This window comes from Cucurbita pepo, chromosome LG16 (genome assembly GCF_002806865.2).
Source record: "Cucurbita pepo subsp. pepo cultivar mu-cu-16 chromosome LG16, ASM280686v2, whole genome shotgun sequence".
Classification (NCBI taxonomy): Eukaryota; Viridiplantae; Streptophyta; class Magnoliopsida; order Cucurbitales; family Cucurbitaceae; genus Cucurbita; species Cucurbita pepo.
In genome coordinates this window covers 7,335,199-7,354,747 of record NC_036653.1, presented here as the reverse complement: position 1 = coordinate 7,354,747, position 19,549 = coordinate 7,335,199, and the positions used below count along the sequence as shown (strand labels likewise).

At 38.5% G+C, this 19,549-nt stretch overlaps 4 protein-coding genes and 1 long non-coding RNA gene across 8 annotated transcripts; all 5 read right to left on the bottom strand.

Moving 5' to 3' along the window:
- Window positions 1-21: 21 nt before the first annotated feature.
- LOC111777103 (elongation factor 2) lies at window positions 22-5,837 on the bottom strand. Of its 2 annotated transcripts, XM_023656546.1 has the most exons (5): window positions 5,738-5,837; window positions 5,328-5,377; window positions 5,157-5,244; window positions 4,404-4,747; window positions 22-2,244 (listed from the first exon to the last, which is right to left on the bottom strand). In XM_023656546.1, exons 2-5 carry the CDS (start codon window positions 5,328-5,330, stop codon window positions 148-150), a joined length of 2,532 nt encoding a protein of 843 aa, XP_023512314.1. In that variant the 5' UTR covers window positions 5,331-5,377; window positions 5,738-5,837; the 3' UTR covers window positions 22-147. The 2 variants fall into 2 exon arrangements, with proteins under 2 accessions (XP_023512314.1, XP_023512313.1); XM_023656545.1 differs by lacking the exons at window positions 4,404-4,747; window positions 5,157-5,244; window positions 5,328-5,377; window positions 5,738-5,837 and adding exons at window positions 2,998-3,085; window positions 3,169-3,218; window positions 3,579-3,678 and having other exon boundaries at window positions 22-2,588.
- A 798-nt stretch (window positions 5,838-6,635) lies between these two features.
- On the bottom strand, window positions 6,636-7,982 carry LOC111777070 (elongation factor 2-like). The gene is made up of 4 exons (XM_023656509.1): window positions 7,883-7,982; window positions 7,473-7,522; window positions 7,302-7,389; window positions 6,636-6,892 (listed from the first exon to the last, which is right to left on the bottom strand). Exons 2-4 carry the CDS (start codon window positions 7,473-7,475, stop codon window positions 6,636-6,638), a joined length of 348 nt encoding a protein of 115 aa, XP_023512277.1. The 5' UTR covers window positions 7,476-7,522; window positions 7,883-7,982.
- A 915-nt stretch (window positions 7,983-8,897) lies between these two features.
- Window positions 8,898-10,104, bottom strand: LOC111777107. Its single transcript, XR_002812341.1, has 4 exons — window positions 10,013-10,104; window positions 9,603-9,652; window positions 9,432-9,519; window positions 8,898-9,022 (listed from the first exon to the last, which is right to left on the bottom strand). It is a non-coding gene; the product is annotated as an uncharacterized LOC111777107 (long non-coding RNA).
- A 925-nt stretch (window positions 10,105-11,029) lies between these two features.
- On the bottom strand, window positions 11,030-16,354 carry LOC111776773 (post-GPI attachment to proteins factor 3-like). Of its 3 annotated transcripts, none has more exons than XM_023656126.1 (7): window positions 16,229-16,348; window positions 15,837-15,915; window positions 15,641-15,735; window positions 13,951-14,212; window positions 13,664-13,860; window positions 13,379-13,566; window positions 11,030-11,545 (listed from the first exon to the last, which is right to left on the bottom strand). In XM_023656126.1, the coding sequence occupies exons 2-7, from the start codon at window positions 15,843-15,845 to the stop codon at window positions 11,259-11,261; spliced, it is 1,038 nt and encodes a 345-aa protein (XP_023511894.1). In that variant the 5' UTR covers window positions 15,846-15,915; window positions 16,229-16,348; the 3' UTR covers window positions 11,030-11,258. The 3 variants fall into 3 exon arrangements, with proteins under 3 accessions (XP_023511894.1, XP_023511895.1, XP_023511897.1); XM_023656127.1 differs by having other exon boundaries at window positions 15,837-15,899; XM_023656129.1 differs by lacking the exon at window positions 15,837-15,915 and having other exon boundaries at window positions 16,229-16,354.
- A 168-nt stretch (window positions 16,355-16,522) lies between these two features.
- LOC111777814 (transcription factor JUNGBRUNNEN 1-like) lies at window positions 16,523-17,578 on the bottom strand. Its single transcript, XM_023657533.1, has 2 exons — window positions 17,080-17,578; window positions 16,523-16,978 (listed from the first exon to the last, which is right to left on the bottom strand). Exons 1-2 carry the CDS (start codon window positions 17,563-17,565, stop codon window positions 16,574-16,576), a joined length of 891 nt encoding a protein of 296 aa, XP_023513301.1. The 5' UTR covers window positions 17,566-17,578; the 3' UTR covers window positions 16,523-16,573.
- Window positions 17,579-19,549: the final 1,971 nt, after the last annotated feature.

The window sequence follows — 19,549 nt, the reverse complement described above, 5'->3', positions numbered from 1 at the left end:
CGGATCATCTNGAAAAAAAAAAAAGCATCTCCAAAAAGATAGGCTTTCGTCCTATACGATGACAAGATAAAAATAGGGAACTAATTAGAGAACCTCTCCGCCCGCGGATTCATAAGGTTGTGTTGAAAATTCAACCAAACGAGTGATTTAAAGCTTGTCTTCGAACTCTGACAATGGAGTCATCTGCTCCTTCAATCCCTTCCTCTTACGGATATCAGCAACCAACTGTGCAGCTTGGGAGCCACTTTCTAATGGATCTGAGGACATCATGTCCCAATGGTCAAACACACACTGAGGGAAAGCCTGGCCAGAAGTTGCAGCTCTCAGAGTGCTCGAGAATCCGAACGACTCAATGACAGGGAGATATGCCTTGATGTTGTAGAGAGGGGTACCAGGCCTCTGCATTTCCTCGAACACATGTCCACGCTTCTGGTTAAGAACACTGTAAATACCTCCCAAAGCTTGCTCCGGGGCCTGAATTTCCACCAGGTACACTGGCTCAAGAAGTCTGGGTTTGGCTGTCAACTGAGATGCGTAAATCACCCTCCTAGCTGTGGGAATAACTTGACCACCTCCTCTGTGGATGGCATCAGCATGAAGAACCACATCACACACTTCAAAACAGATGCCTCTCATGTTTTCTTCAGACAACGCACCTTCTTTAGACGCCCATTGGAAACCTGCCACCACGGAGTCCTTGATTTCATTCAGGTATTGAACTCCCTTACACATATCAACCACCATGTTGGGGCCAGTAGTCTCAGGACCAAAGCACCAAATCTTCTTCGCGAGATCCTTGTCCCAACCAAACTCCTCCGCCAAAATTTTAGACCGAATTTTAGGATCATCTCGTGGGCCTATGCGACCATCGTCAATAGCCTCTGCCAGTCCTTCCTCCAGGGGTCGTGCTTCCATGTACAGACGATTGTGTTTGTTGGGGGATTTGCTCATCACTGTGCGGCATGACCTCTCAAGGACAGTTTCACGGAAAGAGACAACAGGGTCAGATTTTATGATTTCAGCTCCACCCATGAAATCATCTTGCAAATCCTTCAGACAGATCTCAAGATGTAGCTCTCCAGCACCAGCGACAATGTGCTCACCAGATTCCTCCATGGAACACACGACCATAGGGTCTGACTTAGCCAAACGTTTAAGGCCTTCCACAAGCTTGGGAAGATCAGATGCCACCTTACACTGAACAGCCACACGCACCACAGGAGATACAGAAAATTTCATGGCTCGGATTGGATGAGCATCAACTTCCTTCTCATTTGTCAGAGTAGCATTCTTGGTGATAAATTGATCCAACCCAACCATGGCAACCGTATTACCACAAGGCACATCCTCCACTGTTTCTTGCTTCTTTCCCATCCAAATGACAGTTCTCTGGACACTCTTCACATACAAGTCTTTCTTCTCTCCAGGGACATAGTTTGGACCCATGATTCTAACTTTCAAACCAGTTGAAACCTTCCCAGAGAAGACACGACCAAAGGCAAAGAACCTGCCCTTGTCCGATGCAGGAATCATCTTTGATACATAAAGCATAAGAGGTCCCTCAGGGTCACAATTTCTGATGGCACTAGCATAAGCATCGTCTAGTGGACCTTCATACAAGTTCTCAACACGATACTTTTGTGCCGTGGCTGGGGAAGGGAGATGAAAGATCATCATTTCCAAAAGAGCACTGCTAGCTGGGAGCCATGTTTGCATGACTCGCTTCATCAATGCTTTACCCATAAGATCCTTCTCTTCAGATTTCATGACAACTCCAAGCTTCTGCAACATAGGCCATAGCTTGTCCTTCTGGTCATTCATGCAAGTAGCAATAATCTGCTTGATAGGTTCATAGCAGAACTGAACAAATCCACGCTTGCATGTTCCAGATCCAGTGTTCTTGCTGGTCCATTTCTTGGTGGCAGGGTCGAAGAAGTTCTCGCCCCAAAGCCTCTCCATCATTTTTGACTCATCCACTCCAAATTTAGAGGCGTACATCTTTGCAAAGTTGGTCAGGGTGAAAGCCCAACCGTGCAAACCAGCAGAGAAAGCAACTGTTCCCTTCTCAGGGTACACTTGCACATCACCAAGAAGTGGATCCTCATATGTAGCCATGATCACATTAGCATTCTCAATAACTCTCTGGAAGGTCTGGTAAGCCTCTTCGCCATCTACTTGAAGCTCAAGGAAGCACCTGTCCATCTTGTTAACAGTCAACACAGGTCGAATCCTCTCTCCCAACGCCTGACGAAGCACTGTCTCCGTTTGGACACAGACACCTTCAACACAATCCACCACCACAAGGGCACCATCGGTAATACGTAGAGCAGCTGTAACCTCAGACGAGAAGTCGACATGCCCAGGCGAATCGATAAGATTGATAAGGTACTCATTTCCATTCCTCTCTCCCTTGTAACTTTTCAATGATTCATCAGACATTTCATAGTAGAGGGAGATTCCAGTCGACTTGATAGTGATACCCCGTTCTGCCTCATCTTGTCGGGTATCCGTCATCCGAACATCACCTGCAACTTCTTGAGCAATGATACCGGCAGCAGCCACAAGAGAATCTGTAAGAGTGGACTTCCCTGAAATGTAAAAAAGATGAATGTAAGATTAAGAAAACTATCATTTATAATACAGAATCGGCTCATGACAGCCTGATAAGATGAGATAAGTCCAGGGTTTAAACCGTTCACCATAAAAAATTTAAGGAACAAAATATTTAAAATAATTAAAACAGAAGGTTAAAAAAAACAATATTAAGGACATAAAATGTTTTAAATGGGTTTCAAACGCACCCCAAAGTATCTTCTAAATACAAAGGGTTGATGGAAAAGCAACATAGTAATGATCTAGGTGTAAAAAAAATCCATTACCAAGTTCACCATATCATATCAAAGCTCTTGCAAGAAAATCCAATATATAAAATATAACAAAAATGATTGCCAAAGAAGATAATTCCTGACGAATTCGATGTAAAGATAAATATAATACCATGATCGACATGAGCAATAACAGACATGTTACGAATGTTATGCTTGTAGTCCATAATCCTACGAAGCTCCTCGGCTGTAAACTTCACCTGTTGACCCAAAAAACACAAAAAAGTTATATCGATTCATAACCAAAATTACGAAGAGGAGAAGAAACAGGAAGGGAACTAACCATCTTGACAAGTCTTCAAATTTCACAACGTCCGAAAATAAGATTGTTAGCTGTCAACGATAAGACCCAATGTTAAAAACGATCAGATCAATCAAACAATGAGTCAGATAGCATAATCACACCACACATAAATCTACGGATCATCTAGCTAGCTCGTCTGCTAAAATCACATTAAAACATACATCCCCAATCCAAACATCCAAACATAATCATCATTTCATAACATATCTCTGATTACAATCCGTGGTAAGTCTTTCAATAATTAAATTCATCAAACATTATAAACTTGGCAAACAGATCTTACAAGTGCCCACAAAAACAATCTCGGACGAAAGACGACAACAAAAGAAATCAAATCAAAGACGCGATAGAATAAGGTGCGAGATGAATTAGATAAAGAAGAAAAATACCTGAAAGAAACGGAGGGAGAGCAAACGAAAGCGCGCTCCCTTAAGCCTCCACAAACGTGTATAGGCACTGGGAAACAGAGAACTTTGAGAGGCCGAAGAAATGGAGGTGATAATGGGACATATATATATCGCTTCAGTACAGAGTTTCCTATTCCGACCTCTAGGGTTTGCTATTTGGGCTGGGCCTGGTGGATGTTTCTGGCCCATTTAGATCATGATTTGGGCTCAAATTTCCATTTTTAACCCTCCTTTACACCTGTCATTTCAGTTTTGCCCTAATTCTGTGGGAGTCCTTCGCTGGTAATTTGTCATGGATGATGTATATTTGTTTTTTAAATAGGTTAGAATTATAAATTTTGTTTGTATCTAAATTTTGATTTTCTTTTTTTTAATTATGCTATTATTCTTTGAATTTACCCTATTTAAATAATACTTATGAGAACNATTCCGACCTCTAGGGTTTGCTATTTGGGCTGGGCCTGGTGGATGTTTCTGGCCCATTTAGATCATGATTTGGGCTCAAATTTCCATTTTTAACCCTCCTTTACACCTGTTATTTCAGTTTTGCCCTAATTCTGTTGGAGTCGTTCGCTGGTAATTTGTCATGGATGATGTATATTTGTTTTTAAAATAGGTTAGAATTATAAATTTTGTTTGTATCTAAATTTTGGTTTTTTTTTTTATTTTTTTAATTATGCTATTATTCTTTGAATTTACCCTATTTAAATAATACCTATGAGAACTACTTTATTCGAGGGCTCCAGAGAAAGGAGTCGGGGAGGCTATTCGGGAGCTCCATAAGCCTCAGGGANTCTCTCCCAACGCCTGACGAAGCACTGTCTCCGTTTGGACACAGACACCTTCAACACAATCCACCACCACAAGGGCACCATCGGTAATACGTAGAGCAGCTGTAACCTCAGACGAGAAGTCGACATGCCCAGGCGAATCGATAAGATTGATAAGGTACTCATTTCCATTCCTCTCTCCCTTGTAACTTTTCAATGATTCATCAGACATTTCATAGTAGAGGGAGATTCCAGTCGACTTGATAGTGATACCCCGTTCTGCCTCATCTTGTCGGGTATCCGTCATCCGAACATCACCTGCAACTTCTTGAGCAATGATACCGGCAGCAGCCACAAGAGAATCTGTAAGAGTGGACTTCCCTGAAATGTAAAAAAGATGAATGTAAGATTAAGAAAACTATCATTTATAATACAGAATCGGCTCATGACAGCCTGATAAGATGAGATAAGTCCAGGGTTTAAACCGTTCACCATAAAAAATTTAAGGAACAAAATATTTAAAATAATTAAAACAGAAGGTTAAAAAAAACAATATTAAGGACATAAAATGTTTTAAATGGGTTTCAAACGCACCCCAAAGTATCTTCTAAATACAAAGGGTTGATGGAAAAGCAACATAGTAATGATCTAGGTGTAAAAAAAATCCATTACCAAGTTCACCATATCATATCAAAGCTCTTGCAAGAAAATCCAATATATAAAATATAACAAAAATGATTGCCAAAGAAGATAATTCCTGACGAATTCGATGTAAAGATAAATATAATACCATGATCGACATGAGCAATAACAGACATGTTACGAATGTTATGCTTGTAGTCCATAATCCTACGAAGCTCCTCGGCTGTAAACTTCACCTGTTGACCCAAAAAACACAAAAAAGTTATATCGATTCATAACCAAAATTACGAAGAGGAGAAGAAACAGGAAGGGAACTAACCATCTTGACAAGTCTTCAAATTTCACAACGTCCGAAAATAAGATTGTTAGCTGTCAACGATAAGACCCAATGTTAAAAACGATCAGATCAATCAAACAATGAGTCAGATAGCATAATCACACCACACATAAATCTACGGATCATCTAGCTAGCTCGTCTGCTAAAATCACATTAAAACATACATCCCCAATCCAAACATCCAAACATAATCATCATTTCATAACATATCTCTGATTACAATCCGTGGTAAGTCTTTCAATAATTAAATTCATCAAACATTATAAACTTGGCAAACAGATCTTACAAGTGCCCACAAAAACAATCTCGGACGAAAGACGACAACAAAAGAAATCAAATCAAAGACGCGATAGAATAAGGTGCGAGATGAATTAGATAAAGAAGAAAAATACCTGAAAGAAACGGAGGGAGAGCAAACGAAAGCGCGCTCCCTTAAGCCTCCACAAACGTGTATAGGCACTGGGAAACAGAGAACTTTGAGAGGCCGAAGAAATGGAGGTGATAATGGGACATATATATATCGCTTCAGTACAGAGTTTCCTATTCCGACCTCTAGGGTTTGCTATTTGGGCTGGGCCTGGTGGATGTTTCTGGCCCATTTAGATCATGATTTGGGCTCAAATTTCCATTTTTAACCCTCCTTTACACCTGTCATTTCAGTTTTGCCCTAATTCTGTGGGAGTCCTTCGCTGGTAATTTGTCATGGATGATGTATATTTGTTTTTTAAATAGGTTAGAATTATAAATTTTGTTTGTATCTAAATTTTGATTTTCTTTTTTTTAATTATGCTATTATTCTTTGAATTTACCCTATTTAAATAATACTTATGAGAACTACTTTATTCGAGGGCTCCAGAGAAAGGAGTCGAGCCTCGATTAAGGGGAGGCTATTCGAGAGCTCCATAAGCCTCAGGAGAGGCTTAAAGTGGACTTTGTTCGAGGGGAGGATTGTTGAGGATTATTGGCAGTGAGGTTAATTTAATGGAAGATTATGGGTATATAAGTGAGAATGGTATGAGACCTTTTAAGAGACCCAAAGTAAAGTCATGAAAGCTTACAGACAATATCATATTTTTATAATCCTCATCCTGTCCCTGCTTAATTCCCTGTCCCATAAATATATCTTCGGCCCATATTTAAAAAATTATAAATTTTTTTTACAATAATTATTTTTTTTCAAGTAATAATAGACGGAAAAGTTACCCAAATCAGATCGGAGCAAAAATAAAATAAATTTTTTTACAATAATAGAAAATGTGATGTAAATATTATTACTTTTTAAAAGCAAACTTATTCATTACCATATAAAAAGATGATTGTCATATAAGGAAATNGATTGATAAGGTACTCATTTCCATTCCTCTCTCCCTTGTAACTTTTCAATGATTCATCAGACATTTCATAGTAGAGGGAGATTCCAGTCGACTTGATAGTGATACCCCGTTCTGCCTCATCTTGTCGGGTATCCGTCATCCGAACATCACCTGCAACTTCTTGAGCAATGATACCGGCAGCAGCCACAAGAGAATCTGTAAGAGTGGACTTCCCTGAAATGTAAAAAAGATGAATGTAAGATTAAGAAAACTATCATTTATAATACAGAATCGGCTCATGACAGCCTGATAAGATGAGATAAGTCCAGGGTTTAAACCGTTCACCATAAAAAATTTAAGGAACAAAATATTTAAAATAATTAAAACAGAAGGTTAAAAAAAACAATATTAAGGACATAAAATGTTTTAAATGGGTTTCAAACGCACCCCAAAGTATCTTCTAAATACAAAGGGTTGATGGAAAAGCAACATAGTAATGATCTAGGTGTAAAAAAAATCCATTACCAAGTTCACCATATCATATCAAAGCTCTTGCAAGAAAATCCAATATATAAAATATAACAAAAATGATTGCCAAAGAAGATAATTCCTGACGAATTCGATGTAAAGATAAATATAATACCATGATCGACATGAGCAATAACAGACATGTTACGAATGTTATGCTTGTAGTCCATAATCCTACGAAGCTCCTCGGCTGTAAACTTCACCTGTTGACCCAAAAAACACAAAAAAGTTATATCGATTCATAACCAAAATTACGAAGAGGAGAAGAAACAGGAAGGGAACTAACCATCTTGACAAGTCTTCAAATTTCACAACGTCCGAAAATAAGATTGTTAGCTGTCAACGATAAGACCCAATGTTAAAAACGATCAGATCAATCAAACAATGAGTCAGATAGCATAATCACACCACACATAAATCTACGGATCATCTAGCTAGCTCGTCTGCTAAAATCACATTAAAACATACATCCCCAATCCAAACATCCAAACATAATCATCATTTCATAACATATCTCTGATTACAATCCGTGGTAAGTCTTTCAATAATTAAATTCATCAAACATTATAAACTTGGCAAACAGATCTTACAAGTGCCCACAAAAACAATCTCGGACGAAAGACGACAACAAAAGAAATCAAATCAAAGACGCGATAGAATAAGGTGCGAGATGAATTAGATAAAGAAGAAAAATACCTGAAAGAAACGGAGGGAGAGCAAACGAAAGCGCGCTCCCTTAAGCCTCCACAAACGTGTATAGGCACTGGGAAACAGAGAACTTTGAGAGGCCGAAGAAATGGAGGTGATAATGGGACATATATATATCGCTTCAGTACAGAGTTTCCTATTCCGACCTCTAGGGTTTGCTATTTGGGCTGGGCCTGGTGGATGTTTCTGGCCCATTTAGATCATGATTTGGGCTCAAATTTCCATTTTTAACCCTCCTTTACACCTGTCATTTCAGTTTTGCCCTAATTCTGTGGGAGTCCTTCGCTGGTAATTTGTCATGGATGATGTATATTTGTTTTTTAAATAGGTTAGAATTATAAATTTTGTTTGTATCTAAATTTTGATTTTCTTTTTTTTAATTATGCTATTATTCTTTGAATTTACCCTATTTAAATAATACTTATGAGAACTACTTTATTCGAGGGCTCCAGAGAAAGGAGTCGAGCCTCGATTAAGGGGAGGCTATTCGAGAGCTCCATAAGCCTCAGGAGAGGCTTAAAGTGGACTTTGTTCGAGGGGAGGATTGTTGAGGATTATTGGCAGTGAGGTTAATTTAATGGAAGATTATGGGTATATAAGTGAGAATGGTATGAGACCTTTTAAGAGACCCAAAGTAAAGTCATGAAAGCTTACAGACAATATCATATTTTTATAATCCTCATCCTGTCCCTGCTTAATTCCCTGTCCCATAAATATATCTTCGGCCCATATTTAAAAAATTATAAATTTTTTTTACAATAATTATTTTTTTTCAAGTAATAATAGACGGAAAAGTTACCCAAATCAGATCGGAGCAAAAATAAAATAAATTTTTTTACAATAATAGAAAATGTGATGTAAATATTATTACTTTTTAAAAGCAAACTTATTCATTACCATATAAAAAGATGATTGTCATATAAGGAAATACAGTTCAAAATTTTCAAAATAGTCTTAATTAATTCTAAAATAAAAGCTTAGCTTATTGTTAAAGCTAAATATTGANCTTGATAGTGATACCCCGTTCTGCCTCATCTTGTCGGGTATCCGTCATCCGAACATCACCTGCAACTTCTTGAGCAATGATACCGGCAGCAGCCACAAGAGAATCTGTAAGAGTGGACTTCCCTGAAATGTAAAAAAGATGAATGTAAGATTAAGAAAACTATCATTTATAATACAGAATCGGCTCATGACAGCCTGATAAGATGAGATAAGTCCAGGGTTTAAACCGTTCACCATAAAAAATTTAAGGAACAAAATATTTAAAATAATTAAAACAGAAGGTTAAAAAAAACAATATTAAGGACATAAAATGTTTTAAATGGGTTTCAAACGCACCCCAAAGTATCTTCTAAATACAAAGGGTTGATGGAAAAGCAACATAGTAATGATCTAGGTGTAAAAAAAATCCATTACCAAGTTCACCATATCATATCAAAGCTCTTGCAAGAAAATCCAATATATAAAATATAACAAAAATGATTGCCAAAGAAGATAATTCCTGACGAATTCGATGTAAAGATAAATATAATACCATGATCGACATGAGCAATAACAGACATGTTACGAATGTTATGCTTGTAGTCCATAATCCTACGAAGCTCCTCGGCTGTAAACTTCACCTGTTGACCCAAAAAACACAAAAAAGTTATATCGATTCATAACCAAAATTACGAAGAGGAGAAGAAACAGGAAGGGAACTAACCATCTTGACAAGTCTTCAAATTTCACAACGTCCGAAAATAAGATTGTTAGCTGTCAACGATAAGACCCAATGTTAAAAACGATCAGATCAATCAAACAATGAGTCAGATAGCATAATCACACCACACATAAATCTACGGATCATCTAGCTAGCTCGTCTGCTAAAATCACATTAAAACATACATCCCCAATCCAAACATCCAAACATAATCATCATTTCATAACATATCTCTGATTACAATCCGTGGTAAGTCTTTCAATAATTAAATTCATCAAACATTATAAACTTGGCAAACAGATCTTACAAGTGCCCACAAAAACAATCTCGGACGAAAGACGACAACAAAAGAAATCAAATCAAAGACGCGATAGAATAAGGTGCGAGATGAATTAGATAAAGAAGAAAAATACCTGAAAGAAACGGAGGGAGAGCAAACGAAAGCGCGCTCCCTTAAGCCTCCACAAACGTGTATAGGCACTGGGAAACAGAGAACTTTGAGAGGCCGAAGAAATGGAGGTGATAATGGGACATATATATATCGCTTCAGTACAGAGTTTCCTATTCCGACCTCTAGGGTTTGCTATTTGGGCTGGGCCTGGTGGATGTTTCTGGCCCATTTAGATCATGATTTGGGCTCAAATTTCCATTTTTAACCCTCCTTTACACCTGTCATTTCAGTTTTGCCCTAATTCTGTGGGAGTCCTTCGCTGGTAATTTGTCATGGATGATGTATATTTGTTTTTTAAATAGGTTAGAATTATAAATTTTGTTTGTATCTAAATTTTGATTTTCTTTTTTTTAATTATGCTATTATTCTTTGAATTTACCCTATTTAAATAATACTTATGAGAACTACTTTATTCGAGGGCTCCAGAGAAAGGAGTCGAGCCTCGATTAAGGGGAGGCTATTCGAGAGCTCCATAAGCCTCAGGAGAGGCTTAAAGTGGACTTTGTTCGAGGGGAGGATTGTTGAGGATTATTGGCAGTGAGGTTAATTTAATGGAAGATTATGGGTATATAAGTGAGAATGGTATGAGACCTTTTAAGAGACCCAAAGTAAAGTCATGAAAGCTTACAGACAATATCATATTTTTATAATCCTCATCCTGTCCCTGCTTAATTCCCTGTCCCATAAATATATCTTCGGCCCATATTTAAAAAATTATAAATTTTTTTTACAATAATTATTTTTTTTCAAGTAATAATAGACGGAAAAGTTACCCAAATCAGATCGGAGCAAAAATAAAATAAATTTTTTTACAATAATAGAAAATGTGATGTAAATATTATTACTTTTTAAAAGCAAACTTATTCATTACCATATAAAAAGATGATTGTCATATAAGGAAATACAGTTCAAAATTTTCAAAATAGTCTTAATTAATTCTAAAATAAAAGCTTAGCTTATTGTTAAAGCTAAATATTGATAGCTGTGAATCAATCTTTAACGCATTCAAACAAAAAAAAAATGTGTAAAAGACCAAGAAGCAATATCTGGTACAATACAGGCTTCTCAGTTCTCAGCCTCGTTCTCCTAAGAACTGCAACATTTGTTATACAACAACGCCTAATCTTTTGTTTCCAGTTTCAAATGAATGGAGGGGAAGGGGAACAAAGTGTAAGCTCCTGTAACACCCCTATGAAACAAGAACAGGCTTACTTGGCCTTCTTGAGAAGATTGGAGGTCTGAAACTCAGCATCATCTCTGATGAAACTCCACCACACATAGGTTAGGGGGATGGTTGTGGCGTGCCACAGAGCATGAGCATCTATGAGCCCTTCATATGCTGGAAAATCATAGATTTCCAGTAGTAATGCTAACCCACCGCCCACAACCACCGTCCACACTTTCCACCGAGAAGGATGGTGGGTGACACCAGCCCAGATTGCCCAAATCAGAAGTTGAGACAACCCCATGGTAACACAGACAATCATGTTCCACCCTACAAAATGTCACAAGTTATATTCAGACTTTGATTTCCACCTTCACAACTCGGCCCTTACTTACAAACTATACCCGGGAATGAAATATTCCTCGTAAGGGTGTGGAAACCTCTCCCTAGTAGACGCACACATAGCTTGCATGAAGAAAAAAGGGTGTGGTAAACTTGATAAACTAACTAGAGAGTATGAGAAATTGTATTATAGCATTGCTTGTAACACCCCAAGCCCAAGCCCACCACTAACAAATATTGTTTGATTTGGTCCATTACATATTGCAGTCAGCTTCACGATTTTTAAAAAGCGTCTGCTAGAGAGAGGTTTCCACACCTTTACAANTTCCACCCTACAAAATGTCACAAGTTATATTCAGACTTTGATTTCCACCTTCACAACTCGGCCCTTACTTACAAACTATACCCGGGAATGAAATATTCCTCGTAAGGGTGTGGAAACCTCTCCCTAGTAGACGCACACATAGCTTGCATGAAGAAAAAAGGGTGTGGTAAACTTGATAAACTAACTAGAGAGTATGAGAAATTGTATTATAGCATTGCTTGTAACACCCCAAGCCCAAGCCCACCACTAACAAATATTGTTTGATTTGGTCCATTACATATTGCAGTCAGCTTCACGATTTTTAAAAAGCGTCTGCTAGAGAGAGGTTTCCACACCTTTACAAGGAATGCTTCGTTCCACTCTCTAACCAATGTGGGATCTCGCGATCCACCCTCTTAAACCACCATTTATAAGGGTGTGGAAACCTTCCCCTAGCAGACGCGTTTTAAAGCCTTGAGGGGAAGCCCAAAGAGGACAATATCTGCTAGCGGTGGATCTGGGCCATTACAGGGGGCCTAGCATCCTCGCTGGCACACCGCTCGGTGTCTGGCTTTGATACCATTTGTAACAACCCAAACCCACCGCTAGCAGATATTGTCCAATTTGGCTCATTACGTATCGCCGTCGGCCTCATGGTTTTTAAAACACATATCCTAAGGAGAGGTTTACACACCCTTACAAGGAATGCTTCGTTCCCTTCTCTACCCGATGTGGGATCTCACGTTGCTATATTGGTTCAATATCTCTGAGCCTAGCAGTGCAAGAATGGGTAAAAAAAAGAGTAACAATTACCATAATCAAGCTCGNCCTCTCCCTAGTAGACGCACACATAGCTTGCATGAAGAAAAAAAGGGTGTGGTAAACTTGATAAACTAACTAGAGAGTATGAGAAATTGTATTATAACATTGCTTGTAACCGCCCAAGCCCAAGCCCAAGCCCAAGCCCACCACTAACAAATATTGTTTGATTTGGTCCATTACGTATTGCAGTCAGCTTCACGATTTTTAAAAAGCGTCTGCTAGAGAGAGGTTTCCACACCTTTACAAGGAATGCTTCGTTCCACTCTCTAACCAATGTGGGATCTCGCGATCCACCCTCTTAAACCACCATTTATAAGGGTGTGGAAACCTTCCCCTAGCAGACGCGTTTTAAAGCCTTGAGGGGAAGCCCAAAGAGGACAATATCTGCTAGCGGTGGATCTGGGCCATTACAGGGGGCCTAGCATCCTCGCTGGCACACCGCTCGGTGTCTGGCTTTGATACCATTTGTAACAACCCAAACCCACCGCTAGCAGATATTGTCCAATTTGGCTCATTACGTATCGCCGTCGGCCTCATGGTTTTTAAAACACATATCCTAAGGAGAGGTTTACACACCCTTACAAGGAATGCTTCGTTCCCTTCTCTACCCGATGTGGGATCTCACGTTGCTATATTGGTTCAATATCTCTGAGCCTAGCAGTGCAAGAATGGGTAAAAAAAAGAGTAACAATTACCATAATCAAGCTCGTAGAAGTTGATGTATAAGATATGCGTAAGTGCAAAAGCAAGCAAAGGAGCTGCAACCATGACTCTGGTAGCCTCATGCCTCGCATTGAAACTTCTTAGAATTGCCAGAATGAGTGAAAACCCAAGTAATGCCACAGCAGATGAGTAATCCAATTTCTCTGTCAGAACCACATCACTGCACTTCAATGGCATGTAATAACAATCAAGGCGTGCTATAAAGATATAAACAGGTGATTTGCAACAATTGATGAAGACAGAATTTGAAGGCTCACCGACTGTGGAAAACAGCACTCCAAAACCAAGAGTTCATTGCAAAGAGTGCATAAATGTGCCACAAACTGGCAAATTCATAATGTGCCTTCTTGTCTTGTCTCAAAGGTAACTTATAATATAGAAGGATAAAAAAGGAGAGCCAGCCATGAAAATGCATTGAAAGGTTCAGAGCAGAGAATGCTACAGAAACAGGTTCCTGTGCAAATAATGCACAAACAATACTCATAAATATGAACAGGTATCATTTCAATCCCAAATTCATACTAAGAAATTTGATAAAACAAACCTGGATTCCATATATACGCTTGAAGGGCCATTTGCCATGATATTTAACAGGATGATAGCCAAGTGCTTCTCTCTCGCCCTCTCGTTTGACCATGCAATGGTAACGGCAATCACTTTGGCAGTCCCATTGCTTCCATCTTATGTAAAGTGGTTCTTGCATATACCATGGCTGATCAACAGAAACGCCATCTGAAGAGAATTTGCACTGGGGAAAGCATTGCTGATCAATGCATCCTGTTTCTTCACAGTGTTTTATGCAAGTCCTGCAAGTGAATACAAAATTGAATGAATCACTGAAATAATGAAAGAGTTACTATCCATGAATATAAACAAAGGTGAGAGAGATTTCAGGAACAAACAATCACAAAAACTGATACATCTAACCTCTATGCACAAGAATGCACTAAAAGAAACTTTGGGTGCACAAAAATTAGCCACTGCACTGATAAGATTGAATACCAAGTCCATGGAACACTAAGGAAATACTTACTTACCGAACAGATCCTCCTACATCTATATATAAATGCTNGTCTCTGTGTTTTCGCATCGAGAATTCTTTGCAGACGAAGAGATGTCAAAGGGGCTGCTTACTTCCCAAACAGATCTTCCTATATGTATATATAAACGCTGGTTTATCAAGAATATGCAAGAAAAGCAAAAGCACTTCGGATTGTTGATTCATCACCAGAGATGGCTTAGAACCAATAGTTCATTATCTAATGGATTTTTCCGTTCTAATACTCCATCCGAGAGTTATCAGTATTTATCAAATTTGTTCGTGTCTAACGGAACGCTATTGGATCAAATGACAAAGACATTGTTGAGAAAAAGATGCCTTTTTCTAGATGAAATGAAAATTGGATTCATGTAATAAGAGAAAGGTTTCCCATTCCTTAACCGGAAAAAAATGTGGCCATATTGTGGAACAAAATTGACTGGGAGTTTCTTCCAAATTTTGGACCATGACCGGTTGTTTTTACGTGAAGAAATGATGAAAAGGGCTATATTTGCTCAAGAATTGACTTGAGAGTTCCTATCGTAATGCATGACTACTTAACAAATGGATTCACGGCAAATACTAGCTTGGCTCAATATTGCCGAGATAATGGCCTACTTCTTCCAGTCTTAGACATTACCTTTCATTAGCTAGTCCCTTAACAAACTAAACTAGAAAAGAAAGGGACTATAAAAACTCTATGTCATTAGCTTAGCCTCATTTAAATTTCTTTACACAGCTAGAATTAAAACAGGAGTAGGCAACATGAATGGTGATATCAGATGTACTTGGTGATATCAGATGTATTTTGGAGTATTGATGTAACAGTCTAAATCTACCGCTAGCATTTGCTAGGGAGAGGTTTCCATACCCTTATAAGGAATGTTTCGTTCTCCTCTCCACCCCCTTTGGAGGCCTGTGTTATCTCTGGTACACCGCCCGATGTCCGACTTTGATACCATTTGTAACAGCCTAAGCTCATAGCTAACAAATATTGTCCTTTTTGAGCTTTCCCTTTCGGGCTACCCCTCAAGGTTTTAAAACATGTCTACTAGGGAGAGGTTTCCACACCCTTACAAGGGATGTTTCGTTCTCCTCTCCAACCGGTGGGATTTCACAATTGAGGTCTCCAGTCTTCACTAATTTGAACAAAGCTGCAGAATATGCAAAGAAAATTAAGACAAAAAAGTGGTACCTGTATTGTGGGTCAATATCGCCAGCACTAGCGTTCAAGCCAATCACGAACCATGCCAACACCCCTAGCAAGACACACCAAGAGAACTCCTTCATCTGTCCAGAAATCGATCAGAAATTAGAGACATCCAAATGGCTTCCACTATTAAGCCCCGACAATAACCACGACATTTAGGAAAGAACCCATTGATACACACATTGGGCATCAATTCTTTTCAGCACTACCCACTGCCACATCGGCGCGTTAGGAAGCGAAAGATCTGAAACACTCCGAAGCTTATTTGAGCCCCAAAGTAACAGAAAATAAAAACAACAAATGAATATAATTAAGAACAAAAAGAAACGAGCTGATTCCATAAAAGATCGTTCGAGAAATCCTAGAAGATACACAATCATTCATACAGATCAAGTCCTCCTACGCACGAGTCAATTTCCAATCAAATCTAACCCAGAAATTCATCAATCAATCACCATATGAGTTCAACATGAATCAATGTAAAAACCAGCTCGGAAAGTGGCAGTTAGATGAATAGAGTGAATCAGATTTCAAACGGAAACCCCCAAGAAAGTGGGAAATAACCCATCATACCTTGTCGGCAACCGAGAGGGGAAATCAGGCGTTTCGGCTGAAGACTGAAGCTCCAACAATGGCGAAAGCACTCGGGAATATGAATCTTTCTCTTCCCATTTGTTTATTCATTAAAAAATAATAATAAATAATCGTCTCGAATTTACTGATAATCTTTAGTATATTAATATCTCTATAAAATACATTTCAAATCTAAATTATAATAATAATATAAAATTGGATTAAAAAAATCAATTGGGTAAAATGAAATTTCCATTAAAATACAAATAGGCTAAAAATTGAATTACAATGGGTTGGCTTTACATTTTCATATTATGAACACTAAACTGAACTTAAAATTCATATTCATGAATCAAGATCAGATTCCAAAATTGATTTCAGCTCTTCCCATTTCTCATATCCAAATAAATCAGTGGCATCCTCATCAAAATCCGAGAAGCTCGACGACGGCGATACGTTTGCCAACGAATTACGATTGCCCGACGGCTGCTGCTCACTCCGGCTGCAAAAATTCCTCATGGATTGGCCGCCGTGCGTCATCTGACTCTGATCGGAAAAACTGATAAACGAATAGTCAGAGGAAAAACTTATGTAGCTACTCTGTTCATCGGAATATCTATTGCTCGTTGCTCTGAAGTTCATATTCTCCAGAGCTCTGTTTTTGGCCGCCGGAACCTCCCTCCAGTTCGGTGCATTGGGTTTTCTGGTCGAGATATTCCGTTTGAATATACGACACAAAGTCCAAATTTCCTGGGAAAATCAGAGGAAAGAATAAGTTTTGAGTGATACCCATTTTTTAATTTTGTCAAATTTACAAGCTTTACAAATTGATTCATATGTTGAATGCTTACAGCTTCATCGAGGCTGGCAGAGGAAGAAGAAGAAGAAGAAGGGAGACGAAATTCATTCATCATCCACTGCGTTTTAGTGGCTTTACCGGCGCTTCCACGGTAATAAACAAGCGTCTTCTTCAACCCAACAAGAACAGAGCGATCATGATAAATTGGCTTATCAATTCCAGTGGCTTTCCAAAACCCAGATCCCGTTACTCTGTTTGGCCTCGCACTATTCTTATACTTCCTCCCACGTTTGCAGAAAAAGTACCATTCTTTCTCCCCCAATGCATTACGAGGAAGATCCCAGGGGCTGTGTTTATAGATGTCGATTTGTTTGATGAGTTCGAGAGGAAGGGGGTTGTTGTGGACCTTGCGGCGGAGGTAGAAGCTCACGAGCTCTTCATCGGTGGGGTGGAAGCGGAACCCTGGAAGATGGGATTGGGAGTCGTCGTCGTCGTCGTTCATGGCTATGTCGGAGAACTGTGAGGGACTGCCCGCCATTGTTGTTACTGGGCTTGAGGCTGGAGGAGAATTGGGGGAAGGTCTTTTTTTTGTTTGCTAATATATAGGGAGAGGCCTTTGAATATTGAAGGTCAAGTCTTAGGGCTCTGACTGCTCAAAGCAGAGGAAGGTTTGACCTTGTTTTTCTTTCATCACCCAAGACTTAGTTTTTATGGGATATAAACAATTCAATCGTAACCAGGAATGTCGGGATTGTTTCCCTCTTCAACTGATGTGAGATCTAACAATTCACTCCCTTCCTTAGAAGCCCGTCAACTAATGTCATAACCAAAATCCTTTTTATCCGGCATTAATTTAGAACCGTGCATCTAAAGCACCTTCNTAAACTTTTCCTTGCCATAATGATTCCATTCCTAGTAGTATCAATGATACAAGTCAGATCCTAGATGTAGAAATATAAGAAAGAAGATCCCCTTCTCCATCGAAAGAAATGAGATTTTCGAGGATACAACACATACAAAATTAACCAAATTTGCCTGATGTAGAGGCAATCAAGAAAGCCGCATAAGTAAATATATAACCTACAGAAAAGTGGGCTAATCCAACTAATCTTGCTTGCACAATGGAAAGAGCCACTGGTTTATCTCTCCATCGAATCAAATTAGCCAAAGGTGTGCGTTCGTGAGCCCACGCTAAAGTTTCAATCAATTCTTGCCAATATCCGCGCCAGGAAATTAAGAACATAAATCCAGTAGCCCAAACAAGATGTCCAAATAAGAACATCCACGCCCAGACTGATAAACTATTCATACCAAAAGGATTATATCCATTGATAAGTTGTGAAGAGTTTAACCATAGATAATCTCTTAACCATCCCATCAAATAAGTGGAAGATTCATTAAACTGTGAAACGTTACCCTGCCATAATGTGATGTGCTTCCAGTGCCAATAAAAAGTAACCCATCCAATGGTATTTAACATCCAGAAAACGGCCAAATAAAAGGCGTCCCAAGCCGAAATATCACAAGTACCACCTCGTCCCGGACCGTCGCAAGGAAAACTATAACCAAAATCCTTTTTATCCGGCATTAATTTGGAACCACGTGCATCTAAAGCACCTTTTACTAAGATCAATGTAGTTGTATGTAAACCTAAAGCAATAGCATGATGAACCAAGAAGCCTCCGGGCCCTATTGTTAAGAATAGTGAATTACTATTCTCACTAACAACATTTAGCCAACCTGGCAATCATATGCTTCGACTCGCACTAAACGCCGGGCCGCTTCTTGTTGAAGATAAAAGTACATCGAACCCATATGAGGTTTTACCATGAACAGATTGAATTCATTGGGCAAAAATGGGTTCAATTAAGATTTGTTTGTACAGACTACCAAGAGCAAGCATGACATTAGTATGAACATAAAGCCCCAAAGTATGGAACCCAGAAAAAGCTAGTCAACTAATGTCTGACTCTATATAATTTGTAACAACTTATGTCCACTGTGTTAGTTGTTATTGTCTACTTTGACATGTTAACTATTAGCCCCACAGTTTTAGATCTCCTGTTCTACAAAGAAACACGGAGGGAAGGTCAATTAAAATTTAAGTTATTTTATTTATTATTATTTAAATATTTAGAAGACAACCTTATTACTAAAATTACATTAAAAAAATAAGAAAAAGAGAAAAAAAAATCTAGAAATTATTGAAGAGTTAAATTTTAAGTTTTCAAAGTCAAAAATAATGTGCTTCCTCCTCACAAATAAGTGTGATTTTCAAAGTGGAATCCCTTGATGGCATGGGTATGGTATTACTCATCAAAAGTCAAACAAAATAATTTATAATTTCAAACTTAATATAAAAATCAACGAATCAACGTATTAATAATTATATGATTAGAACGAAAAATAAATTCAAAGATACAACAACGTATTGGACCTGAATATACGGGTCCTTTGAGAGTTCTTCCAATTTTAGCAGATGTTAAATAACAAAATTATTTTTTAAATAAAATAAAAGTTGA